Source organism: Paramormyrops kingsleyae, chromosome 1 (genome assembly GCF_048594095.1).
Source record: "Paramormyrops kingsleyae isolate MSU_618 chromosome 1, PKINGS_0.4, whole genome shotgun sequence".
Classification (NCBI taxonomy): Eukaryota; Metazoa; Chordata; class Actinopteri; order Osteoglossiformes; family Mormyridae; genus Paramormyrops; species Paramormyrops kingsleyae.
The window spans coordinates 65517609-65537547 of record NC_132797.1 but is presented as its reverse complement, the minus strand read 5'-3'; the positions used below and the strand labels follow the sequence as shown (position 1 = coordinate 65537547).

Below are 19939 nucleotides of genomic sequence, written 5' to 3'. Positions count from 1 at the left end.
TTGGTCAGAGCGCCTGGAGTGGGTCGATGTTACGATATCGGTTTGTTCTTGCACGACATAATTAAAGGTATAGATGAGGTACTCCGCTTTTAGCATTTCATCTGAGCGATTGTGGTGCTTGGTGTAGGTGAAATGATGTTTTCTCATGCTCTTCATTTAGAAGATTTACCTGTGCATTTTCTCGCCATTGTATTTCAAGCGGGATATTTTTCTGGAACATATGACTGTTACATGGTGGTACGGTGGCCTTCCAAACTCCACTATTACAGGTTTGAACCCTACCTCTCCTCTGTGTTAATGGAGATCTCCTTGGTTTACTCCTATAGTCCAAAAACGTGTTTACCCAAACTGTTATGTCCCATTTACCCATAATGTATGTACTCTGTGATTGTTGCCCTGGGCTGGCTGGAATGGTAGCAGACCTCCTGTGACCCTGCTGTGTATAAGCAGGCGAATGATACTTGCTTAGCATATAAATCCTGTAATGTGATGTGAGGGTCTTGTCACTGTCACATTGTTATTACCCTGTATCAGTTAAATAATGACGTGATGCTTTAAACGTTTGTGTGGTTCGGATGAGCTGCCTAAGCAAGGTGAATTATGTCAGTCAATGTCGAAATTTCCACACAAAAAATAGAGAAAAGAGTGATGATTGAAATGTACATATTTATATACATACTAGAAAAAACACTATTTTCTTAAAAAATTAAATGTTCTGCACAATTGGTATTCCATGTTAAATAATTATAATAAACAACAATAATAATAAATAAATTCATCACATGGTTTTTCACATACCGGTTGTACAAACAATAAATTATAATTTCAGTGCCGTGTTCCTGTCATTCCGTTGTAGGGTCTTTTTCCCTGTGGTGGGCGTGTCAGACAGTACTTGATAGAGTGCGTGTGTGTCAGTTCAGGTATGTGGGTGTTTATTTTTGCTCGGCAGTGATCCAGGCAGTCACGTAAACCAATGTCAAAAGAGGGAGGAAAGATGTCTCATTCTCTGCATTATCTCCATTCCCTGTATTGTGTAGGTGCGTCAAAAGGTCTTCACACCCAATTAGGAGATGAGTCTAGGTGCTTGGAACCGCAACAAGAACAGGGGAAGGGATATTAAAGTTTATAGGTTAAAAATGGCCTGGAGCTTCATGCTGAGGACTCATGTACAGTTACTCGGTGTGTAGACCCTACATGGTGTTGTAGAAATTTCAGTTTCTATATTTGTGTCCAAATGCCATGAAACGGGCAGGGTTCCAATTATGAGATGGAATGGTAGATTGGGAGATGATTTCGGTATGGTCTTGGTTATTAAATACATGACACTTCTTAAGGCAGTGTCAGTATTCATAAAGAGCTTAAATGTTTGGCTAGTGTGTGTATGTGTGTGTGTGTGTGTGTGAGTGTAAGTGCAACTGATTGAATTAGAGAGGTCTTTAAAACAAATAAAACTGATTTGGGTAAAATTTCAACAATTCCAGTTTGTGTTCCCCATACCAGAATTGCAAAAGCAAGTTTCCCTCTACCTGTTTCTTTTTTTTTTTGCAAGTATCCAGGGCATTGATTGTTTTTATGAAATGGTTTTCTGAAAAGTCCTAAACAAATTGACAGACGGACAAGCGCAGAACACCAAACTTAGTGACAGGGGTGGAGGGCCCACCGCTTTTTGGGTTTCAAGCTGGTTGTGGACAGGAGAAGCTCAGCTGGACTAACACACTGCAGTATAGCAAGACTGCAGTTTGGCATGCGTGCACAGAGAAACGCACTCACAGACTCAAAGTAACCTCTGCTCACAGTCAGGCACGCCAGTGTTTCAAACTCCCCGGATCCGTGCACCATCACACACAGTCACTCATAGAAGCGCGATTGATGCATTACATTGACGTACTAAGTGCTGGAACGAAGTTGGGATGACCTTCGGATAGGAGAATCGCACACAGTCATATAAGCAGACATCACAGAGTGCCCGTGAGGAGGAGCTGCAGGGTGAAATGTTTTACCCATGTCTCGCTCCACAACCGCCCCCCACCCCCCCCCCAAAGTCACACCCGCCATTGGTCCGTATGCAGTGAGATCCTCAGTCGATGGCATCAGGGGTTGAAACTCCAGACAATGGTTTCTATTGTAAGTCAGTTTCAGTCTATTGGTATCTCTGTGTATTCTTCTCTCATTGGTGCATTGCTTTGCCCCTGGTCTTGACGTCTTAGTGTCAGCCCATCCCACTGGAGTCCTTTTACGCTGGGGCCGTATAGTCCAGTCCTGCCCTATTGTAGCAGAGTTTGATTCCTTTGCTGCAGAGCTGTCGTCCAATTATGAACTGTTGGATCAGGATTCCGCCCCTCACTCTTGTCCAATCCGGTCATTATTTTACCCCCAGGGCTCGTCCCTTTAGTGTGTAAGCATAGCAAGTGCATAGATGGATGGTAGGATAATTTCACAGCCCTGGTCAAGAGCTCAGACACACAATGATGACATGAGTACAACAAAAATCAAATAATAATGCATTGCTGATTAATGGTAACTGTGATAATAATGGGTGATTTGATACAAAAACGAAAAAAGACTAGTGGGTGAAGTCCTGGGTGTATCCGTATGCATTTGAGCCGGGGCGGCCCATGTCTAGTTGTGGCTGTGGCCAGCCGGCTTTGGCCTCAGCACTTCTTTATCAGGCACTGTTTGAATGCAGAGGGCCGCTCCTCCAACGGGCAGCTCTTAGCCAGCCGTCCCTGTGGGTCCTTGCACTGCACGGTGCGTGTCTGCCAGCCTGCATCGCATGTTCGGGAGCAGGCCAGCCAGGGCCCTGTATCCCACTGTGGCTGGGGAGTGCGCTGCACAGGTGGTGAAGTTTGGGTCAGTAGGGGAGGTGGTCGGGGCATGAAGAAGCTGTAGCGCACGTCGAGCGGGCGCTTGGCATCTGTTGCGAGGATCTGGACTACCAGGTTCTCTCCTAAGGCCCCGGGGCCCAGACTCTGCAGGGCATCGTCCTTCTGACTCCAGCCGCTGTAGTTGAGCACCGTGCCATTGAGCTGGATGATGGTCTCTGAGGTGGAGATCATGAACTTGCCGTTGATCAGGTAATCTCCACCAGGTTTACGAAGGGCCAGGTAGGCTGTGAATCGGGGTTGATCCTTGGGCTTGTGCTGGCGGATCTTGATGTGGGTGGAGCCTGCAGGGATCTTCACCACATCTGTGTAGCCCTTGCTACAGTTGGGAGGGGGGAGTGAGCAAGAGGAAGGTCAGAAACTCTGGGTAATGGCGCTATACAGCAGACAAGCACTCAAGGTCAGAATAGCATGGAACTCCTGTGTGAATGTATCTTGGATACCATGGACTGATCCCATTATCTCAACAAACAAAACCTGGCAAGAGATACTTCAATGCACAGAGCTGAAGCCCTGCTATGAAAATACCAAAGGTCTTCAGCTACGTGGACCAAGAAGGTGTCCTGCATCATCATTGAAGGACCATCACACAGCCTTAGTGAACTCCACGCATCCTTCATGTCTGAGTGTGTGTGTGATTGCTGGTGGTCAGCCTGAGCATGTTACTCACCTCTTCTTGGTGAAGTTGCCCATGACCTTGATGCAGCTTGTACTGTTCCCGCCGCAGACGCCACACTTGTCGAAGTGCAGCTTGGAGCCGATAATGCCATCGCAGCCGGTGCGCACGCACTTCCCCCGCACACACACGGAGTTACTGAAAGGCCGGCACTCTGTACCATCAATCACCTGGACAAAAACACAATTGGTCAATGGCCTGGCCCTCTTCATCTTCATCCTGTCTTATCATCAGTTTTAATCCTCTGTTTTTCTTCAGAAACTTTATTGAGGGTTGGCTGTTTGAATGCAGAGGGCCACTCCTCCAACGGGCAGCTCTTAGCCAGCCGTCCCTGTGGGTCCTTTCAGCTCTTTGGAACCCTATCAGATGCTGGCCTGTAACTCTCTCAAACCCTGTGGAGTGTTGGCCTGTATGCCTCTGGAACCTTACAGAGTATTGGCCTGTAACTTTCTGGAGCCTTATGAATTGATGGCCTGTATCCCTCTGGAACTGTATAGGGTTTTGTTCTGTAGCTCTCTGGAACCCTGTGGAGGGTTGATCTGTAGCTCTCTGGAACCCTGGGGAGTGTTGACCTGTAGCTTTCTGGTACCCTATGAAATGCTGATCTGTAAGTCTATGGACACTAGAATGCTTTAGCTCACAGCTCATCCTCCGGAGCAGGTCAAAATAATCAAATCTGTGGTACATGATGTAAATTCAATATCTCAGCCAAAGTTTCTCAGCTCACCCTGTTGGAAAACACAACGTAGTAGCCTGTGCCCTTGGCCCGACAGGTGAGTTTGCACACATCCCCAGGCAGTACTCCAGCGTACTTGGGCATCCACTCCACAAACGACTTCACCCCTTTGGGGTCCACCTGTTGACCATTCCGTGCCTCGCACTGCTCCTGGCGATAACTCTTACCTGGGGGGTGTGGTAGAGGGAACAGCTTCATTAACAGAGTGTCTGTGTGTATGGTGTCTATGTGTGGCTTGTTTTTGCTATACACTATTGTCTATTTCTGTATGTGAAGTATATATATTTGTGCATGGTCTGATGACAGTATGGTCAAAGAGATGGAACTCACTGGAAGCAGGACAGGGCGTGACATTGCAGGAGCGGTAGATGGCCCTCTTGCCTGTGCAGTAGCGGCCGTTGTTGCGGGGGGCGGGATTGTTGCACTGGCGGTGTGCAAACTGCACCCCGCCCCCACATGTGCGTGAGCACTCACCCCAGGACCCCCATGAGCTCCAGCTTCCATGGTTTGAGATCTGAAGGAAGAAAAAAACAGCAGAAAAATGGTAAGGCTTTCTTTCAGCCAGCAGGGGGGGTAGTTGCTAAGGAAGTCATAAAGGTTTGGCAGGAGGGGCACTTCTGTTGTACCCTTGAATTTGGTACTTAATCTAATTTCTTCAATAATCATCTGGCTAAATTCACAGATAAAATTTTAAATCGTCTATTTAGAGCAATGTTACTGCATCTATAAATGAGCTAACATGACCTTCTCCAATCTCCTTCTCCAGACATCTAAGCTGAAGACTAACAGGAAGTAAACATTACAGGGTAACACAGGGAAGTGGGTGGCTTGCTAGTTAAGACTACAGCTATCTAACCAAGATGATAACCATTCTTAATCCTAGGGTCTGTGATAGCTTTGAACAAGCCATCCCTTCTTTAAAAAGTATATACCAGTTATGTAGTCCGATGGGACTATACACAGTAATATGGATGTACTTATGTACAGTGTTCTTTGTGTGACAGTAGCAAATTACACATGCAGTTCTCTCTGTCCCTTTGTCCCTCAAAAGGACAGAGGAGGTCATGGTGGGATAGAAATGACAGCCGTGAGCAGCATAGCAATCCCTCCTATTCTGCCTTTCCCTATTGACTGTATTTCACCATGTTGACACACATGTGTGAAACACACATGTTCCCTCAAACGCCTGTCTGCCTGCATGCACAGACACACACAGTCCACATATCCATATCTTCATGGGGACTCTCCATTCATTTCTATGGGCATGACTCTAATCCTAAGTATTACAACCTTAACACCTACCCAGCCCTAACCATAAAATACAATACTTGTTTAGTTTCCAGACTGAAAAAATGTCCCCACAAGGTAAAAAGTTACTGGTTTTGTCACATTGTGGGCAAATCGGGTCCCCACAATGTAATAATTACAAGCACACACACACAGTCAGACATAATCAGATCACTTCCTGCCTGGGGGTGTGGATGACACTCAACTTTTCAATAACAGCCCTTCTGACCTGATTGGTATACTGGCTTAGTGGGTAACGCAGTGCTGTATCTCAGCTGTGTGTGTGGAATTTGCATGGTATTTTCTCATGGAGTTATATGTGGAATTTTCCCCCTGTGGTTACTTCAGTTTATTCCCACAATCCAAAGACGTGAAGTAAGGCTAATTGGGGTGTCTAAGTTGCCGGTGATGGACTGGAGAACTGCAGACCCCGCTCCCCCAGACCTTGCACAGGATAAACTGCCTGGGATAGGCTGCAGACCCCACCCCCTCTGGACCCTGCCCAGGATATGCAGCCTGGGATAGGCTGCAGACCCCACCCCCTCTGGACCCTGCCCAGGATATGCAGCCTGGGATAGGCTGCACCCCACCCTCTCAGACCATACCCAGGATATGCAGCCTGGGATAGGCTGCACCCCACCCTCTCAGACCATACCCAGGATAAACTGCCTGGGATAGGCTGCAGACCCTGTTCCCCCAGACATTGCCCAGGATAAACTGTGTGTAATAGGCTGCAGCCCAGGAGAAGTGGTGGGCAGTGTTCTCACTAAAGGGTTTCAGGCAGATTGGCTTGTTCCCTCCCCCAGCCTCACCGTGTAGTGCTTCTTGCGGGTCTTGTCCACACACTTGCCATGTAGACATATGCGTCCCTTGGCACAGGGGGTGCCCTCCACTGCCGGCAGCTTCTTCGTGAGGCAGACCATTTGACCCTGGCGGATGACGGCGCACCAGAGACGGGCGCATACATCCATACCTGGGCACACTGTGTATTCTGGACCAAAGGCCAGCTGGCACTGGCGAATGGCATCGTAGCTCTGGCCTGGCAGCTCTTCTGGACCCAGCAGAGGCTGGCGGGGGGAATCCAGGAGACAATCCGCTGTGGGCCAGGAGGGAACACAGAAATGTGTGCAGCTCAGTGTGTGGGAACAGTGGGGAATATAGATTGAGAGGAACAGAAGAGTGAGAGGAAAGCAGAGAATATATAAGTAGTGGAATACAGAGTGAAGGGAAAGCAGGGAATATAAAAGGAGTGAAATAGAGAGAGGGTAAGGCAGGGAATATAGAAGGAGTGGAATAAAGAGAGGGGAAGGCAGGGAATATAGAAGGAGTGGAATAAAGAGAGGGTAAGGCAGGGAATATAGAAGGAGTGGAAAAAAGAGAGGGTAAGGCAGGGAATATAGAAGGAGTGGAACAGAGAGAGGGGAAGGCAGGGAATATAGAAGTAGTGGAACAGAGAGAGGGGAGTAGAATACCAGCTGCATTTGAATTCAGGGGCTGTTTCTTAGAAGGACGTGGCATATGAAGGTGTAGCCTTTGTAGACTGCATTCTTCAATGGTCAAATGGGATGGTCTAGCCTACTGATAATATCCTGTTTGTGTCACCAGCTGCTCACCCCCTTTCCCTTATCGCCTAGCCGGGACAGACCAACTTTACCTGTGTGTAATGAATCTTGAGATATGTTGGGCCACGACGGACACATCAGATGCATCCTTTGCAGCTTGGCAAAAGAAGGACGCATTTCTAGAGCGCATTTGAAGGAGCCGTATAAATGGGAGAGACTTGTCACACTGCTGTGATGCATTCGGTCTTTGAAAGATGCTGCCCCTGATACTCCACTTAAAAAGTTCAGCAGCTGCATCTGAGCAAGCGGGGGGAGCAGTAACCCAACCACAGCTTAAAGCCGCGGTTCCAAATCAAAACTACAGCTACATTAATTAGGGCCAAGTCGAAGTACTGCATAGTATTCTTCTGAATTGCTTAGGCCACAAGAACTTTGCTGGACTCCCCCCTCTGTCCCCTAGCCCCTACCCTGGTCCCAGTACAGCTCCAGCCTCTCCTCCTCACCCTTCCCTTCTTGCTCACCATGTCCGTCGTCAAAGAAGTCAGTTATGGTGGAAGAGGTGCAGCGGCTCCATGGTTTCGAGGCATCGATGGATGTTAGGATGGAGGACATTAGGCGCTTGTCCTCGTTGGAGCCAAAGCGCTCCTCGCAGAACTTGGAGTCGTCATGGGAGAGACCCAGGAGGTGACCTAGTGGGCCGCAGATGGGGGAAAAAAACCATAAGACATACCAAGATGTGAATATGAAACATCAACAAAACATGGTATACATGCATGGCACATGTATTCAGTTACGCCCATCATTCCCCTCGATGACATTTATCACAACAACCACGACACCTCCCCCCGCCACCCCCAATATGATCCCATGCAAGCATCTTTGCTGTTTGGAGTCTTTGTCTGGTTTGTAAGTGTCTGTTAGTAACTGTTTTTGCATTCTGTCTGGTGATCTGTATTAAGTTAGTGGAGGACTTCAGGAGTCTCGCTTTGTTGTTAGATATCTCCTGTTGCAGTTCTGCTTACACTTGTACCTGAGCATTCATTGCGCTTATGCCTAATCAATATAATGTTTCCAATGTGCTATTGGCCTCACTTGTATGTCGCCTTGGACAAATGTTTCCTAAATGTCCATCCATCCATAAATCCATCCATCCGTAACCACTTGTTCTATTCAGGGTTGCTGGGCTATAAGCACAAGGCAGGGAACAACCCAGGATGTCAACACATCACAGGGCGCACTCACACCCCTACAGGAAATTCAGTAACTCCCGTTAGCCTCAGCATGTTTTTTCGACTGGGGGGGGGGGGGGATGGTAGTACCCGGAAGAAACCCCACGATGAGTTGGGGAGATCATGCAAACTCCACAGACATGGAGCTATGGCAGAGACTCAAACCCAGGACCCAGAGGTGTCTAGCAACAGTGCTAATCACTTCACCACCATGCTGCCCCGTCTGCTAAATGCGTAGAATGAAAAATGTAAGTATAGGTCTGTTGCTAAATACCAGAGATAAAACATCTTTGATCAAACCCAAGATCAGATCTAAGGCTCAGAAACACAGTATGAGTCACCGGTGAACACCCCCATCTCCATGCCTCAACATAAACTCAGTCCATAAGCGTGGTAATTTACTGACATTTACAGGCAGTGGTTGACTCCCGCTTTACATGTGCAGTTTGTTTACAGAGGGCTGGCAGCCTCCCGGTTCATGCTTTTGGGCTGCGAGCTACTGAGAGGGCTGTGATTCCTCCTATGCCCTGGCTGCCTGGCTCTGTACTGCGTCCAGGGCTGATGTCATACATGCCGGTGGCCTCTGCAGACTCCACAGAGGCCCAAGTGTAACTAGACCCAGTGAGCTATAACCGGTCTCTAGTTCGAGAGTGCCCGGAGGGGAAGGGGGAGAGAGAGAGAGAGATGGAGAGAGAGTAGGAGACGAGCAAGGCATGAGAGACAGAGAAAGAGGGAGAGAAAATGAGGGAAGGGCAAATTAAATGAATTAGACCCACTAGAAGATGATAAATGATCCAAACTTGTTTTGGATAAGCTTTTCCATTACAACATTAAAGGAGACTTTCTGTATAAAGGAGGAAATTAGGTGACTTATCTTGCAAGTCCACTCATTTTTTACTCAATTACTGAAGAAATGTAGACGAAGGGTAGGTTTTAGAGTACAACAGCAGGGTTTGTTATCTATTTAAATGCTTTTTGTGTCCGATATCCTCAGTTATGTTTCCACTGTACAGGGCGGAAGGGCAGGGAAGGAGGCGGGGGCTGAAACAAGTGATGACAGAGCGAAAGAGTGCAGGAAGCAAGGAGGGGAAACAGAGGCATTGGGCTCCAAGGAGCCAAAGGGATGGTGACCCTCTGGAGTGTTTCGTTGCCCCCCCCCCCCCCCAGGCTGCACAAGCCCCTCCGGGCTCGACGTGGCCTGGCCTCAAAATAGCATGTAATTAAAGAGCGGGGTAGGGTTCATCATTGTAGGAGCACAACATATTCCGGGGCACAAGAGCTCCAGTGTGCAAGTGCAGCAGGGTGGGTGTGGGTGCGCTTCCCTCTGCCCTGTGCAAGCAAAGAAGGGGAACACCCACCAGGGCGAAAAGATTATACCAACAACAGGGGCATGGGGAGGGAATGACATGCACACATGTGTGAGGCCGACTCTGCAAAGCACCACGAGTCTCCGGTCAAGGAGGTGTCTACATATACCAGACAAAGGTCACATGACTACTGAGAAACTCACATGATTAAAGCTGGCCAATGGTTTGGGCTCTGGGAGAACACATGAATGCCAAATCCAACTATAACTCATTTAAGGATGTGAAATCACCCATGTATCATAAAACACGGGATGTCAAATGGCTAGAAAATAATGTGTTGAGCTTCTCTTAGCTGGCAGTAAACCCAAGCTGATGGAGACATGACTGCAGTCTTTATCAAACACAGATGCCTGTTTTCAATTCTGTTCGAATGCGTTTTGCCTAAACTGCTGCTCTCCACACATTCCAGTGTAAGTGAGAATCCGTAAGGCTTCAGAAAGCAGGGTTAGGTTGTGTCCTAGGAGCAACTAGGGTTAAAAGCTTTGCTCGCAGGCCCAACAGAGAATGTCTTGATCCAGCTATGGGACTTGAACCGATGCCTTTCTGGTGACAGCTGGTGAAAAGCTATCGTCAGCATCTGGTGAGGATATTAGCAACAAATATTTTTTTCCCATTCTGGTATTGTTACCTGCACTTTCAGTCACCGTCCCTTTAAGTGAATATGTGTGCTGATAGTCGGGCTGGCGCAGGCCACGCCTACCTATCTCATGGGCCACGGTGAAGGCGGCGTGGAGGCCGTCGTCCTCGATCACGGCACAGCTCCGCTCCGGAGAGCAGATGGTGCCCACGTCTGCCATGCCCAGCGTGTCACAGGAGTGGTGCCCGCACAGATCCTACAGGGAGGGGGAGGGGCATGGTGACCACACAGATCCAGCAGAGGGCAGAGTCATGCACACATCAAAATAGTGTTGAGATATGACCACACAGATCCAGCAGGGGGCAGAGTGATGCAGGTGTCAACAAACTGTAGAAAAATGACCACATGGATCTAGTAAGTGGTGGAGTGATGCACACATCAACATACTGGAGAAATATGACTAGCGAGATGCAGCAGGTAACAGGGTGAGACACACGTCAACATGATGTCATGGCCCCACAGATCCTACAGCAGACCCTGGGGAACACATTGGCAAATTATAGCATAACACTGTGACCACACAGGCTACGCAGAAGGTATGCAGCCATATGACAAGGCAGACTGACCTCACGCACACCGATTCTGCAGCAGGCATTCAGATGTGCTCGGAAACACATTAAGTTAGATGTTAAGGAATGTGCGCCATATGTTTGGTTATTGTAAGACCTGCTCTAACAGGGATGGAGAATGGATGTATGTGACATAGAATGGTACGGAGGCCTCGTTTTGGTGACCCTCCAAACATCCTCCAGGAAGACCAATCAGGGATGCCGAGATGGGCATCAGGTCTATAGATGGGCCAACAAGGTTTGGTCGTGTGTCCTCCTGAGAGGCTGAATGAAAAGCGGTTTAAGCCGTCTGTGAAGGGCTTGTCACCTGACTTTTCCCCACCCCAGGGTTGTCCATTACAGTGGGGCAACAAATCTAATCTCTCCACCTACATAACAATGAATATCAGTTCAAGCCTGGTGTTCCACCTACATCCAAAGCCCTGTACCTCCCCACTGAGCTACACTGTAGCTGGAGCAGTCACGCAAACTCCATTCTGGCCTACTTGCGCTATGTGTTAGCGCCCGCTACCATCTCCCCCGTCTTCTCCTGCCAGTTTCCCTGTGTCACCTGACCCCCCACCCCCACACTCAATTGATGTACAAACATATCCATCCAGAAACCAGGGATAAGGGATTTAGGCCTGGGGGTGGAAAGAAATCAATTAGCTACACCCAGTGTGTTTTCAGGCTAGATGCTCAGCTACCGCTAACGCCCTGAGGATACCCATATGTGACTCAGCTGACACTCATGCTGTATACCTTCATACGGTTTATGCTTTTCATTAGCTCGTAAAATCCTCCCTGTGGCGCTAAATAAAGGTGTTTTCCTACAGTTCTGCCCGTCTGGCTGTGTATTTGCCATAATACTCTGTTTGGGACACTTTGGGAACAAACTTTCCTCTGTTCCGTATCCAAGGACCAGAGCCAATTCTTAAGGCTAACATGGTATTACTGTCACAGGAAAATACAAAATAAAAAACAACTTTAACCAGTGACAACTACAGGGACACCATCACTGCAGAAAAAATAGATTAATGTCTGTAAGTCACTCCAGAATTGAACTGTGACCATTTTGTATTGTTGAATTAGTAACATGCATATTAATTGCTGCAAGTCCATTTCCATTTGCATTATTGGGGTCACAGGAATCCTGGAACCTAACCTGAAATACACACAGTGTAGGGAAGACCACAGATGGGATGCCAATCCATCATAGAGCACATCCACAATCACATACCACAGGCAATTGGAAGACCCCAATATTTCAAGCTGCATGTTTCTGGACTTTGGTAGGAATCCAAAACACAGAAGCAGGAAATTAACTATTTGAAGGACTCGTGACAATAAACCCAGAGACCAAAGTTGTGGAAATGACCCAGTTTATGAAGCTTTTCAGCGGTTACTTATGCTGAATTTCTGTAAAAATAAACAGCTGCACAAACAGGCTAAAGCTTGCAATGTGATGATGCGCATGCGAGTCATTCTGGATGTCTGTAAATAAATCAAATTAAAGACACTGCATTCTGTGAAGCCAAACATCCACCCTGCACGCAGTCGCAAATGCGCACCACGTGCAAACACAGCCAAAAAGGTTGCACAACTGTATAACAGAAGTCCATCCAAGCTGCAGCCCCATGTCAATTCCCTTGACTCACCCCAATGAAGCTATAAACTGCTTATTATGTTTAAACGAGGTCTGTACCGTGACAACATTGAGCCATGAGCAAAGTGTCGCAGATTGCATTTACGGGCAGCCGTGTCACTGGGGATAGATGCTGCAGGATGTCTTAAGCCCGAACTAAAAGTTTACAGCGTGATTGCATGCCGTATTATGGTCCCTGTGTTTCGCCTCGCATGCCGTTCAAATTCTCATAAAACACGTGAAAAAAACGGGCAGGGAATGGTGGATATTTACTCTGAACTAGGGGTCTTTATTGAGGGATCCTGTTTCACTGTATGCAGTGAAACAACAGCATTAAATCCTCTCAAACAACATTTTTTTTTTCAGTTTTGCTATATTAACCTGTTTTTATAAACAGTTAAAATCCATATTTCTCTTAATCATCAATAAAACATGTGACATGTATGTGGCAGGTTCACATATGGTTCTTATTTAATATTATACTGCATTAGCTGTGCCTGGGTGGGGCAGGCATCCCCATGACCCAAAAGTTATGAGCTCAGGTTCTGTGAGATGGTCTGGGTGGGGTCTATATCTGCACCATGTCATTTTACTCATGGTGCAGCTGCATTCAATGTATTGTTTAGAGTATAGCACTGTAGTTATGAATAGAACTGCCAGTGTGGGTGTAGCACTATAGGTAGGAGTAGAAACATCAGTGTGGGAGTAACATTGGTGGGAGGAGTAGGAGAGTCAGTGTGGGAGTAGCACTGTACATAGGAGTAGGACTGTCAGTGTGGGTGTAGCATTGGTGGGAGGAGTAGGAGAGTCAGTGTGGGTGTAGCACTGTATGCTGGTAGTACGAGTGTCAGCATGAGTGTAGCATTTGAGGTGTGGGAAAGGGTGTAGCATTGTAGGCAGGAAAAAGACATGGGTGTATGGGTGTAGTACTGTGGGTAGGAGCAGAACTGTCAGTGTGGGTGTAGTACTGTGGGTAGGAGCAGAACTGTCAGTGTGGGTGTAGTACTGTGGGTAGGAGCAGAACTGTCAGTGTGGGTGTAGTACTGTGGGTAGGAGCAGAACTGTCAGTGTGGGTGTAGTACTGTGGGTAGGAGCAGAACTGTCAGTGTGGGTGTAGTACTGTGGGTAGGAGCAGAACTGTCAGTGTGGGTGTAGCACTGTATGTAGGATTAGGACCTTCGGTATAGGTGTAGACAGCAATAGGACAGTCAGTGTTGGTGTAGCACTGTATGTAGGTATAGGAGTGTCAATATGGGTATAGTACTGTAGTTATAAAACATGTCCGCATGTATAGCAAACACACTTAAGTGTGCCGGCAGAGTACTGTTTACACCTGGCTGCTGTTTGCTCCACTGCCACGTGGGCATGTGTTTATGCCTTAGCGTGTGTCTGGCCAGGCGTGTCCGGCGTGTTCGGAATGGCAGCCTGCAGGCTGGAGGGCCCCGCATACTGACACACACGTGCATGGCACTAAGCGCCAGCAGACGGCACAGTCAGAAGACCAGGTGCATGTGCGGACGGCCTCAAACCCGAGCAGCGAGGGATAATTCTGTCTGCTCCTGCCTGACCCTGAATGATCTTGTCACAAGTAACAATCCGTGCGCACATGCATGTATGCTAGCAAGTGTGAACACACAGCACACGCTCTGTGCCTCTTCACGGCCAGGTTGCACGCTTCCTTATTTCCAGGCACTGCTCTGGACAGCATTTCTTTGCCATTGATGTTACAGGGTTTCTTTTTTTTTACAGGGTTTTGAAGCTAATTTATTTATTGAAGGACATGCCAGGGGGCTGTTGCCGTGTTCAGTGTCACATCAGACACAGAGCATGATGCTCCTACGCGTGACGGCCCGGGCTCTGATTTCGTCAGGTTGTTTTGGGCTGAGATATCAGAAGGTGTGAAATACCCCGGTGTTCCAGTGCAAACAGGCACTGCACGGGGAGGGAGGCTCCTCCCACGACAGCGCTCGGTTGGCCAATCAGAGGCACAGACCTATGTGCGCATGAAAACAGACACACACACACACACACAGCTTGCACATGGCTCTGGCAGGCTGTGACGAAACGGCTGCCATGGAAACGGCTTCCGCACTGGGAAGGCCGCAAAGTCGCAGGTGTCTGTGCATCGCTGCTGTTTGTAAACAGAAACGGGTGATGCATGCGTGCAGACTAAGCATTCATCTGCCCTGTTGGTGTATGCAGGCTTACAGACATGCCAATCGCTCTGCCAATGAGTCATGCATTAAACTAAAGCGAGCATGTGGTGTATAAACAACATAAATGCCATCCAGGCTCTTTGCTGATGCATTTCCGTTCACTGGAAATTTTTTGTATGAGAACCCACTGTGTAACACTGCATCCTTGCTTGTTTTTACACTCTGCTAACAAGCAGCCCTTTCTCTCACAGTCAGATCTTTGTCCTCCCCCCCCCCCCCGCAAATGAAATCATGCAGTCATGCATCTCCGTCACCCAGCGACATGCAATCTAATAATTGGCGACCCCGTCACTTAGGAATCCCCCTTGTGAGGATGCTACACTATTAAAAGAGGCCTCTGTTAATCTGCAAAATGTGATTCTGTGTGTGTCTAACAGAACTGTATGTTTGGGAGGGAGTTGTATCCGTTTGCAGGCAGCTCTGTCCCTTACTGCAGCCGGCTATCAAACATTTACATTTTCTGTTCAGGAGATGCCTTTTTACAAAGCAACATATATTTTTGAGAGAAACCAGTGTTGCACAGTTCTAGCTATTTGAGATTAAGGACCTGGCTTAGGGATGCACCTGTGCAATCACTATACTGAGTCTGGGATTTGAACCAGCAACCTTCTGGTCAATGAAACAACATTCTAACCTGCTGAGTCAAACACATTAGGGACCCTGGGGCATTGAGAGCTAGTTGTTTTTGATCACAATAAAGAGTGTGGTTGAGTTTCCAAGATCATATCAAGAATCCTCCAATTATCTCACTGCATGGCCCATTTTCAAACAGGTGCAAAAACAATGCAAACTCGCATCACAGGGTTAATGCATGTGAGCTGCGCTAAGCGAACAGAACCGCAATAATATTTCAGAATGTGAGGCTGCTTCATCAGTCGGGGCCAGGCTTGGAGTGGAGATGAAGGACCACAGTGAGGGGAAGAAAAACAGCCTCTAAGCTTTCAGGGTTAAATACCACCAGCTAGCCAGCAGCTGATCTCAGCTACATCCTGCAAACCTGGGAGGAATGTGCCTGCCCAGCATGATAGGTCACATGACTTCGGCACAGCGTAATGCCCAGCGGTTGGGAGGAGAACAGATCTGAAGGGGAAACACTTTTTAATGTATGTAAGGGTGGAGGGGAGGTTTGACTTTTATGCCAAGTGCCTTCACTCCTTAGACCTCCTTACAAAGCATTTAATGTGAATGTTATCTGGCAAAGATCGTGTTGTTGCTGGAACAAGCTTGCACAGGATTAAGGCTCTCAAAAGTCTGTTACTTAGTTTTCCATACAAATGTAAGAACTGTTGATAACCGTGATTTATATTTCAGGTGAACTCTCACATAGGATCTATGGGGCGCCAAGATTTTATGCATGTTTATAAAAACAGCAACCGAATAAATAATCTTAAACGAGACGCAGATAGCAATGCCAGTGACTGTAAAGCTGATTGAGTGCAGTGTGATATTACTTTTTAAACACACCTTGAGGGAACCGACAGAACCTGTTCCAGTGTTTCACAAAACGCGGGCACTCTTAGAATCACATTTTAAACCTGTTGACAGTTGTTTACCTGCCTGGTGAAGAGGATTGCGGCATCGTGGTGATGCTCGTGGTCGTCGTCCAGCGGGTTCTGCTGATTCTGCCACTTGCAGAAACTTTTCAGCGTGGCGGCCGCGTTCTTGGAGATCTCCAGACCCTTCTCCTTGTCCGTCACTACAACCACTTTGACCACGGACAGGCGCACGGGGTTCTCGATACTTGCGTGGCCGTATAGCTTGGACGCGATCGAGGCGAGGGTCATGAGGTAGTGGCGCAGATTTTCGCCGTATTTCTTGGACATGGACTCGTCTGCCACTAAGAGTAATTCCACGTGCCTCGCCCGGGAGATCGACCTCTTGCGCCTCTTACCGGAGGTCTCGGAGAGCATGTTGGAGAACCACCACCTGCTGTCCTGCGTCGTGCTTCGCAGTGCATCCAAATCGAGATCATGCTTGTGAGTTTTTCCCTTACGACCCCGGCGCTTTTCCGTACTACCCCTGCGTCCTCTCCGGTCCCGTGTCGCGCAGCTTTCCTTCGTCGGCTCCGCCACGAATCTGAAGCTCTCCCGGCTGTAGTACTGGACCGATCTCTCCATCACCGCGTCGCCTGCTGCACCTGCCCCGTTTTCGTGTCCCTTCGCCCTGATTAGCGGCCTGACCGTGTAGCGGCGGTTGTCCACTGCAAAGAACCCATCAAAGCCGCCGCCACACAGATTGAAAAGGGCCAGCGATTCGGGATTAGAGTCCACCGTGCCACGGTAAAAACATCCGCCGTGCGCTGCTGGATGGGCACTGCCGTCCATGCCCTGCAGCACTTTCACGTACTTAGACTTGAAGTGCTGGGATACTATCGCCTCATCCCTCTCCATGTCCAGCTGAAATTTCCTGCCGTCCAAATATAACAGATATCCCACTTTTCCATCTCCGTGGTAAATCCGGTCAATGGTCCGCACGATCCCGCTAGTGCGGTGGACAGGTGCGTAAAGCCTCTCGCTTACAGGTGGAGCGAAAGCCTTGAACGCGGAGCGACTGATGGCAAAATCCGCATCCCCGGCGTGAAACTTAACGGCACACAAAAGGAATAACCTGATCAGGACCATCCTTCCAGAGACGGAAATATTTCACCCCGGAAAAATATCGCATAAAATATGTGTAATTTATATTCCACCTCAAAGCAACGGGAAGAAAAGTTGGATAAACTTAAAAAAAACATCTCAGAGAAATGCAAGGGTTTGGTCTCTTGTGCGCACACATCGCTTTTTTATATCATGCTCCACCGAAAAGTAAAAAACAGAGAAAAAACAGAAGACATATATTTGAAATGAAACGGAAAACATCAACTCACCGGGACTAAGTTGTACTTTTGAGAACAACACATGAAGTTCTCACTTAAAAGAGCAGAAGGATAAAGTCCGCCCCCCTCGCACTTTCTTTCCCCTCGGCTCTCATATACTCCCTCGGCGCCGCCGCCTCCCGGCCCGGCCAAGTCACGGCAAAGTCAAGTGCGGCGTTATTTCCATCTTTTTCCGTATCGGCGTCGTAGTGCAAACGAGGAGAGTAAAGTGGTGAAGAGACATGCGAACAATGCATTTATAGCAGAGTGTCATTCTTGCCTCGTCCGTTTCAACCAGTTGGTTGCAGTTGGAGAGAGAGAGAGAGAGAGAGAGAGAGAGAGGAGGGGGCAGCTAGGGAGAGATATTCCTAACAGACAACTCCTCCTACAATTCCTACTCTTTCTTTGGCAGGAAAAACCTAGACATCTTTCAATCAGAAAACGTTAGAAAAAGGGAAAAGTGCATCGCTGCATCGCTCAGTGATGAAGCGACTTAGAAAAACTCAATGAAGTCCTTTCTGACCTTCTGCGCTACAGGGGCGCTGCGATACGGGATACGGCAACGTTGTCATTACAGTGTTACTGCGGGGCTTCTGGACAGTTGTCACCATGGTATATAACACGCACATCATAATCAGCAAACCCAGCACCGACTCTTTTTTTAAACACACCGGTTTAACCTCTAAGTCCTACCTTCTGGGTTAACATTTTAGTGGTTTGAAAGGGAGCTTTTCATTATTGAAGATGAAACATATTCAGTCATGCGCTGCAGTTAAGTGTGTGTTTTAGTCCTGCTAGAACTGGATAATTTATGGCATTTCCAGAATAGAATTCTCACTGGGAGTGTGTTTTCTGAATGGGGAGTTCCTGTTTTTAAAGTTCACGTTTACTACACTGGTATCTATGCATCGAAGTACAAATAAAAAGCAGATGGAGTTTATCTTTTTTTTGTTATTAATATGGATACTGTGTTCCTCCTCTGAATATGACTCTCAAAATAATTCCCTGTAGATCCATCATACATAGAAATGCAAATGCACCTAAAATGACTACTGCCAACACAGCAGAAGCATGACAGACCGCAATGACTCCGGCTGCGGTTTAAGCTTTTCTTATGTAATTCTATCATCCAAACCAACCTGCGGGTCACTTCCCAAACAAATGGCCTGTTACCTCACCAGCTTTTCTGCTTCAGAGAAGAAGTTAACTCATCTCTGTGTACACTGATTACAGTCGGTCCACTGTGGTTTAATCTCAGAGAGAAGCGGGGGGGGGTTTGTTTTTTTCTGGAAGGTAGAGCATGCTTCAGTACGCATGCAAATGCACCAGGCTTGCTGTCTCAGGACATCACATTTGCATTAAGGGTACAATTGATTCATGATAATATGCACACCCCAACCCTGATGATAAAACTGTCTACCACCCCCTGTTGGCCACAAGTGGTAACTGCACTTGTGGGGGGGGTGGGAGGGCCCAATGTGTCTTTTTAAATGTGACCTCTCTCTTCCTCCTTGTTTTTTTTTACCATCCTAGGCAGCACAGGCCACAAAACAGTTGGACATCCAGGATATGATGCCTATTGATCTAGTATATTCTCTGTTAACTGTGATCGCTCATTGACACGGAGTTATGACCACGTGACCCCCGCAGTCATCTCGAAATAGAAGCACTATAGCCATATTTTTCCTTTAAAAAGAAGCAAATTGTTGACTGATTGCCATTTGCAGGTGTTTGCCAATTAATCATTGTGCTATGAAATACTAATCAATGTAAGTTGGAGTGAGACAGAACACGTTTGCTTGTATTTAGTGAAAAGAACTTAAATATATTGTTATACATGTTCATACAAATACACCAAACCAAGCCAATATTAATAAAGAACCATGGAATTAACAGAATTGCCAGTTGTTAAACTCTGTCATAAACAACCCACATACGCTGCAGTTGCTGTGACAGTCGTACAGAGCATCCTCCATCTTCCTGCGATGTCCTCTTTCAGCTGTTTTAATGCCAAATGAAGAGGTTTTGCTCTCAGTCCTTCAGAAGCTTGAGTTATTCCCACAGGGTCTCCCGTACAAACGTGTATTAGGTGAGAAGGAGCAACAAAATAGGTAAACGCTAAATATTTCTCATTAATGGTTATGAACTTACATATCTAAATGATGACATAATATGAGAAAGACTGAAGGTTGATAAAGACATACTCAGCAACTGACAGCAATGAATCAAGTCAAATCTGAAGCGTGTAGAAAGGATGGATTGTGTTGTGGGATCTAACTGTACGTAAAGAATGCCTCTCT

The 19939-nt window shown here is 47.4% G+C and overlaps 1 protein-coding gene across 1 annotated transcript; it reads right to left on the bottom strand.

Moving 5' to 3' along the window:
* Positions 1-646: 646 nt before the first annotated feature.
* Positions 647-17954, bottom strand: adamts5 (ADAM metallopeptidase with thrombospondin type 1 motif, 5 (aggrecanase-2)). The gene is made up of 8 exons (XM_023834815.2): positions 16339-17954; positions 10440-10572; positions 7665-7832; positions 6394-6677; positions 4625-4808; positions 4286-4461; positions 3553-3728; positions 647-3201 (listed from the first exon to the last, which is right to left on the bottom strand). Exons 1-8 carry the CDS (start codon positions 17404-17406, stop codon positions 2652-2654), a joined length of 2739 nt encoding a protein of 912 aa, XP_023690583.2. The 5' UTR covers positions 17407-17954; the 3' UTR covers positions 647-2651.
* Positions 17955-19939: the final 1985 nt, after the last annotated feature.